Source organism: Eptatretus burgeri, chromosome 9, assembly GCF_056783735.1.
Source record: "Eptatretus burgeri isolate ZD-2024b chromosome 9, Ebu_testis_v1, whole genome shotgun sequence".
NCBI lineage: Eukaryota > Metazoa > Chordata > Myxini > Myxiniformes > Myxinidae > Eptatretus > Eptatretus burgeri.
This window is the reverse complement of record NC_140969.1, coordinates 100188358-100196637: the sequence shown is the minus strand read 5'-3', so window position 1 is coordinate 100196637 and position 8280 is coordinate 100188358. Positions and strand designations below refer to the sequence as shown.

The window sequence follows — 8280 nt, the reverse complement described above, 5'->3', positions numbered from 1 at the left end:
ATTTATGAACGCTGGATGTGCAATTGCTACAAAAAAAAACCACATCGATAATGGGATAATAAATAGGTCTCTTTGAAGGGTTGGGGGATGCAATAAGCAAACAAGAAAAAGAGCAATCAGAGATTGCAGACCCTCGCCAGGACTTGTTTTGTGTGGTGTTTGTGTACGAGTGTGTTACGTAATTAATAGGACATAACTAGAAATCCCGTTTTGTAACTTCTGGCAGTGATGATCCATCCATTGGGACCATACTCTGTGCAGAGCATTGGTGCTACCTAAGCAGTCTCCTTAGCTATTGGGCACAATCCTGGATGTATCGCCACTCCGACACAGGATACCAGCGAGCTGGCACTCATTTTGCCAACCTCAGAAGGATGACAGGCAGAGTCAACCCCACCTGGTATTAATTGAACAGCTGAGTGGGATTTGAACTCAGGATCCTCGGATCCCAAGCCCGCCACCCAAACCATTAAGCCAACACCAGGCGTGCAGTGATAATCGGGTAACAAGATGTCCCGCTTTGATCGGACACTTGACCCTGACCCATGACGTTTATTATTATTCAATTGTATTCAGAATGCGATGAAAGTAAATTCAATTCAAATCAAATGGAAGACCAAATAGGTACAATCCCATATTGGAGTTATCAGAAGGAATCCAAACAAGGGAAAAGCAAATATGAAGTCATCAAGAGGAACCTGGATAGATTTACATTTCAGCTGCTGCTCCTATACCCTCAAACCCATCCAGGCACAGCCAAGTGAGCCTTATTCAAAGAAATAATAATGAAAAAGAACCGAGATTCGAAAAATTAAATAATTCTGGCTGCTTGACCGTGTGTCCGATCAAGTTGAAATTTAAAACATATATATTCCCCATCACTGCCAGACCATGTAACTTATCAATTATTTGTGAACAGCCTGGTATCCCCAAGACTTGGGGAACATGTATGTGAAGCTTCCCCTCAATATGTCCAGCCATTCTGGAGAAGAATATTTTTGAAGGTTTTAGGGTAAATCTAATATGGCTGCCAACCCATATATGTGACCTATGATGCCGTAGGTGGGGATCTTTTTTGGTCCTCATGGACAAGCGGTCATACATGTAAAGTTTGTCTTCGATCTATTCAGCCGTTTCGGAGAAGATTTATTTTTTATTATCTAGTTGATTTACTTATTTTTTTTTTAATATGGCTGCCAAACTATGTGACCGATAACATTAAAAAAAAATTTCTCTTGACCAATTTATCCCTACATGACACTCAAAATTTTTCACATTGATTGGATGTAGTGCTCTGCGTGTGCAATTATGACATCATAAAAAAAAATTCACACTTCATGTGCCAAGTTTCAATTTTGTCCAGGGAGCGGTTTCAGAGATAGAGATTTAATGTTTCTCCTTTTTTTCCAACATGGCCACCACACCACGTGACCTACCGCGTCGTAACTATTAGTTTTAGCTCGCCTGTTCGAAGAACAGAGAGCTATAGCGATACCCCCGGCGTGAGCGTCAGCGTGAGCGTGAAAATGTTAAAGTTTTTGGTGCAAGTTATTTAGAAGCTTGGCATTCTTTTAATATGTGGACTCAGATGCTGATATTTAGCATGGAGGTTCCTTTGGGGTATATTATTGATGTCGTGAAGTTGAAATTAACAAATAATTTCAAATGTTTAAAATTTTTGACCTGTTTTGAACTTAACTTTTTTGTAGCACATCAACGTTGAAGTTTTTTCCTTTCTAATGTTTTTATCTACCACACTATTTTTTACTGATTACAATATGTACAAATACATATTTTGCTTTAAAATTATTTGGATCAGACTTCAATGCAATGCTTTATAAAAAAATATTATTAGACGAGTCTTTTAAAAACGATAAATGTATAAACAGGCGAGCATTGGATGGCTTTGACACCAACTCTGGTTACATGAGTATTCGCACCGATGTTGAAAATTTTGTGTCAATCCGATAAGCGGTTGCAGAGAAAAGGGTATAGCAAAATGCAGACACGCACATACGCACGCACTTGTGGAAATGATCGCTTAACCCCGCTTGGCGCTTCACAAGCTCGGGCTAACGGACAAACGAGTCCGAATACAATACTCTCTCCTCCGGCGAGGGGAATAATCATTTGAGGAAGGGACAAATAGGAACCCGCCGGACCCACTTATTCTCGACACAAAACGCCTCAATACCCATCCTAAAAGAAGGCCTTAACCACACAGACTTGAACAGAAAACAGGACAAAATGGAAGAGTGAGAAAGATGGCGAGGTAAAGGTATATGTAGGTGGCCTTTCCTCTTGGGGCACCAGGGTGATAGCGAGCTGGTCGGGACTGGAGGCGAGCGTGTCCTGCGACTCATATGGTGACTTAGTTTTCAGCCTGCACTGTGACCCATACTCTCACCTGGATCATTCTCCAGATGGCTGTAGTTCATGCTGCGTGTGACCTGTACCCACTCGCCTGGCTCACTCTCTCCAGACTGCTGCAGCTCGTACTGCAACCCATATCCGCTCGCCTGGCTCATTCTCCAGACTGCTCTGATCCTATCTCACTCACCCCGACTTCATCAGACCCCCGAGAAAGCTATTTTTCTCTCCAGACTGCTGGCCCCGACTCCTCGTCGCACTCGCTTGTGATGGCTTTTCAAAGCTCTGGGCAGTGACGTCTGCACAGCTTCCTTATGAGCCACTCCGCCAGCCACATAGCCTCTTCACTACATTGCAGCTTGAAACTCTGCCTTTACAGTTACCATTGTGCTGACCACGAGGTAGAAATTCAATAAAAATGGGAAGGGAGGAAAAGAAAACCACACCAAGGGGGAACATAACGGTACAGAGGGCTTGGCAGGAAGACACGGGTCTTTCTACTGAAACTTTCCTGGCAGCACTAATTGGGGCATGATGGGACATCTTATAACATTGATGATGAAATAACTAATTAATCCCCTTTGCAACCCATAAACCATTTATGTCCCTCTGTCTCTCTGTCTCTCTTCCCCTCTTTCTCTCTCTCTCCCCCTCTCTCTCCCCCGCTCTCAGTGATCCCGTCTTTCCTCATTGCCGGAGAGGGACAGTTAAAAAATTCTTATTTATTTGCAAATGTTAGTGCCCCACTCTCATCCCAAAATAATCAGAGTACTGTTGGTGCATATCGTGTACCTATTCTATCTGCCGGGGTCCAACCTCCTCACACCCATCCGTCCCTCGGCACAATACTTATGTGTTCTATCCAGAATTGCAAGTAATACAAAATTGTGGCCCAGAGTGAGCATTCACATTCATAGTATCCAGGAACAATAAGGCTCAGAAATGTACAGGTCAAAGTTTCGGAGTCAGTCCACGGAGGAGGGGAAACAAATGTTCCAGAGGGGCTGGAAAACAGTTAATGGCAGCATGTACCTCGGACATGGGGCAGCAACTAAAAGTTAAATACTGGACCATAAAAAAAAAGTTTATTTGTCTTGGTGACAGCAAGGTGATCTAGTCGCAGTAGGCTTGGCAGTGGACTCAGCAGAGTGATGTTTTCGGCTGACAGGCTGCCATTATCCGCTGGTGGTCTTAACGGCAAGTGGAGACAGCCTGCACAAATCGCCCTCCCCTCTCCTCTGGGAGGAATAAATGTGCCTGGAAACTAAAAGTGCTCATGGGTAAGGCCCTTCTGGCAAGGAGGGTGACTGACTTCTCTCTAAACCCTTTACCTAAGAATTTGGGACACAAGCAGTCCTCTTGACTTTCAATTAAACATACACTATCCCGACCACTACCAGAAGTTGACACATTGTATGGTGCAGAGGAGAGAACTAATGCTAAACCATATTATAATCGAACAAGAACATGTTTCAAAATTACTGTTACCCCATTACGATGGTCCAATGACCAAATTACCCCATTGCCTCGGCATGCTGGCCTCATCCTCCGATTTTGGACACGGCCGTCATAAATTCCCCCTCTGTGTGTTTTAACACAATCGGTTGACTGAGCAGTGTGACCCCCCTCTCCGGCCTCCTTGCCTGGCTTCGTTTTGCTTTGGCAGCCGAAACGCTGGGATTAACCTGGAGAGTACCCCACGTTCCCCAAAGTGTGAGGCCCTTCCAGACACTCTTGCCTCTCCAGGTACTTTTATAAGTTGCGTCCCAGTCCCTAGGGTGGCCCACCTCTCGAAAGCCAATCACGTGGCCTATAAGGGCTCCACCTGCTTAGGCTGGCTTCCACTTGTCTGAGTAAGTCTTCGCTCCTCCAAGACTGCTGCTCATCTTCATTGTGAGTTGTGTTACGTGCTTGCTATACCTCATATTCATTCTCACGACAATTATTAAAACTTAGTTCACATTTCTCAACTTTTTACTGAAGTAACATTACAAATACGACATGATTTTATGAAAAACAATAATAACCATGCATGTACTAAATTATAAGTCCCATAAACTAAATACATAATACATCTCAATAGTTACGGTACTCGGAACCGTATGCATACAAATATACAGTTGTCCCGAAGTCAGTTATTCCATTAAGTATATGTGCAGATAGGACCCCTCCTTGTGTGTATTGGGAAGACAAAGGGGTGCGTTGCGATGTTTTTTTAGTTAGATTAATAAATCATTATAACCCATCCACGATGACCCACGTTACCCTCTGCCTGCTCGCACCTTCATCTCGCTTGCAACTCTCGCATGGGCTGAACAAGCGCGTGTTCGCCTCCTCGCCTAACCGGCGACTCGCTTCCGAGGCAGAATCTTTGTGTAATACCTTTTTGGCAAGTCCGGACACGCGGAGTGGGCGGGCTTCCCTGCATGGCCGAAACCCCTCCCAGATTGGGCGGCCCCATGGAAGCCCTGTCCAATCAGGGCGAACAGTGACGTCGGCTTCACCAAGGCCCCTCCCCGCTGAGGGAGATCTATAAATTACGACACCATTCGTTCAGAGTAATCGGGTGAGCTGGAAAGTGAGTCGTCTTGAGCGGAGCGTTGGAATGAGACAGTTCGTCGGCTGATACCAAAAGAAAGGAGGAAGGTCGTGGAGTGGTTGCGCTCTTTTGGGGTCGTTCGTTTAGAGTGTGAGAAAGCTGGGAAGACCTCGACCTGACGTTGACCGGGTCTCTCGTAGGGCCCTGTCTGCAGCCCTGATCCCCGCCTCGAACTCCACTCTACTCGACCCGGGCTCCTTCACAGATGCGGTCTCCACGCGGGCGGCCGTGGACCGAGCCGCACTACCATTGAAAGGTGCCGCACCACGGAGCATCACTTCCCTCCAACGTTCAGGTACCCGAAAGAACTGCGATCTCAGCTCACCCCCTTCTCTGGCTTCAAAAGTCCTTGCCATACATCTGGGTTTATTTTCCTCTAAGTGTGCGTCTGAGTGTGTGGCGCCGTCTTTAAGTAGAATTGCATTAGTGTTTTTGTTTGATCATTGTAAATGTTGCCTGTTTTATTCTCACGACAAGTCTACTCTGTGTGTCCTTTGTAAGTTGCTGTAAAATTGTTGCACGACATCTTTCTCTCATCTTCCCCTGCATAACATCCCCAATAAACCTGTTTCCTGTGGCACATATTTTTTCCTCGCTTTATTGTAAATAAATGATTGTAGAAATGTTCCCAGTTCGTTTTCGTCTTTTCCTTCATTGGTCCAGCATGGTTCGGATCTGAGTTTTAGCCGGGTCTTTATTCCCGATATTCTGTTCGTTCTTGCCGGTACGTCCTTTGTAGTTCCGCTCGGCTGTATCCGATCCGGAAAGGTGGTTGGTAGAGTTGGTAGTTGGTAGAGTGATCCGGATCGGGCAAGGCGTATCGAGGGCGTGGTTCCCCGGTCGACGACACCGCGTAGTTAATTAGGTAAATTGGTTCTAGACAAAAAGACCCTATGCTTCGTGGTGGAGATATTGGCATCCACGATCGGTTAAGCGACCCGCCGCGTCACGGAATTATCCATGAGCGACGGCCTACAATTCCGGGAGTCTGGTGGGAGACGACGTAACTTCCCCCACCTCGCAGTCGTTCTCGCCACCGGTCCCTGGCCCGCAACAATATATGTATATATATATATATATATGTATATATGTGTATATATGTATATATATATATGTATATATGTATATATATATATATGTATATATGTATATATATATATATATATATATATGTATATATGTATATATATGTATATATATATATATATATATATATATATATATATATATATATATATATATATATATATATATATATATATATATATATGTATATATGTATATATATATATATATATATATATATATGTATATATATATGTATATATGTATATATATATATATATATATATATATATATATATATATATATATATATATATATATATATATATATATATATGTATATATATATGTATATATATATGTATATATGTATATATATATATATATATATATATATATATATGTATATATGTATATATATATATGTATATATATATATATATATATATGTATATATATATATATATATGTATATATATATATATATATATATGTATATATGTATATATATATGTATATATATATGTATATATGTATATATATGTATATATGTATATATATATGTATATATATATATATATATATATATATATATATATATATACATATACACTAGCTGGGGTACCCACGCTGTGCTGCAGGGTTAACCACTTCAACCCCTCAGGTGTGAGGGAGACATAAATGTGCGATAAAGAACGACGGTATAATTGCGCACTTCGGGGGTTAATAAGCAATGAGAAACTATTCATTTCAAGTTGAATGGGTAATTGCAGTATCCTGACCATTGATGTTATCCTGCATTTTAAAATAGACTCAACTTCTCGTGTGATTACTGCAGTGCCTCTTGATACACTACATTTCTGGTCTGATAGTTGGGAGCCATGATGCTGAGGTTTGCAGAGTTGCCAGTGCGAGATTCTGCTACATAAAACATTGCATGGGAGAAGCAGCTTGCAGAAAGGTCAACTCCTATGGCCTTGAAAGTCTGGCCCTGTGACTTGTTCACCGTCATTGCAAAGCAAGGCTTAATGGGGAACTGTGGCCTGCAGAACTGGAATGGCAGTTCAGCATCAGAAGGCATCAGTGGTATCCTCGGGATGAGGAAAACTTGACCTTTGTAAGGGCTGCAGGAGATGATTGCCTCGATCACGTTCTCGTGCAGTCTTGTGACTGTGCACCGGGTGCCATTGGTGGTTTTCGGTGGCTCCAGGGACCTTAGTACCATAATGGGGGAGCCGACCTTCAGTTTAAGTAGGTGTGGAGGCATGCCTGTCAGCTCCAGGGAGTTGAGGAACTCCACAGGGTAGGTCACGGCTTCCTCATCGCTCATAGCACTGTCCACCGACTTGTACTGTTTGTCTTCTCCAGGGAACTCATTCATAAGCCAAGTGGTGAGGTGGTTGACATTGGTGTTAAGTGGAGAGACGATGGCCTGTTCTGCTAACCACTCCCGCCTGTTGTAGTTGGCTGCCAAGTTTTGGTAGACCTCCGCCTTGAGTTCTTCCAGTCTGACAACACACTTTCCAAGTGTAGGTAGTATGTTGATGGTGTCAGGCTCAGCAGTGAGAGGGAGTCGACCTTCTCCAATGTCCAGAAGCAGGTGTGCAAAGTCAGCAGCTGCAGTGTCGTTACGAAGGTGAGCCCTCATGTTTGTGGTGAGCTTCATGATTTTGACATGGGTCCATAAGTGGGATTGCTTGAGGGTGACGTTGACAATGTTTGCCCTTGTCCCATTTTTCACTACCGGCAAGATTTGCCTGAAGTCGCCACAAAGTCTTGTCTTTCAATCCATGTCTTTCAATCCAGACAAATCTCACACTCTCACTATGTCTCTTCGAAAGGACCGTTTAGAAAACCCCCCCATCCACTTTCTCAACAATCCTCTGGAAGAAGTCTTTTCTTTCAAGCTTCTGGGTCTCACTATCTGCCATGACCTTTCCTGGGAAAGTCACATTTCCAACCTCGCCTCAAAAGCCAGTCGCCGACTGGGAATCCTCCGTCGTGCAAAGTCCTTCCTCGGCCCTCTTGAGCTCCTGACCACTTACAAAGCTTTTGTCCATAGCCTGATGGAGTACTGCTCTCCCCTCTGGGCTGGTGCTCCTGCCTCCCACCTTTCTCGACTTCACGCTGTCGAAACCAGGGCTTTTAAGATCATTGGCATCTCCCGCAATGAGGCTGAGTCTTTGGGCCTCTCACTCAATCACCGCAGGTTGGTCGGTGGTCTTTCTGTCTTCCACCGACTCCTC

General features: G+C 43.6%; 1 protein-coding gene across 3 annotated transcripts in view; it reads left to right on the top strand.

Moving 5' to 3' along the window:
• Positions 1–8280, top strand: part of LOC147020741 (interleukin-27 subunit beta-like) — a 38463-nt gene that overhangs the window by 808 nt on the left and 29375 nt on the right. Inside the window, exon 2 of one of the 3 annotated variants that reach the window (XM_085896351.1) lies at positions 5110–5264. The exons of 1 other annotated variant lie outside the window; for it this stretch is intronic. In XM_085896351.1, coding sequence (XP_085752477.1) covers positions 5110–5264 — 155 coding nt within the window. Of the gene's footprint in view, positions 1–5109; positions 5265–8280 lie in introns of those variants that run through there. One more of the 3 variants, XM_085896350.1, reaches the window with a different exon arrangement.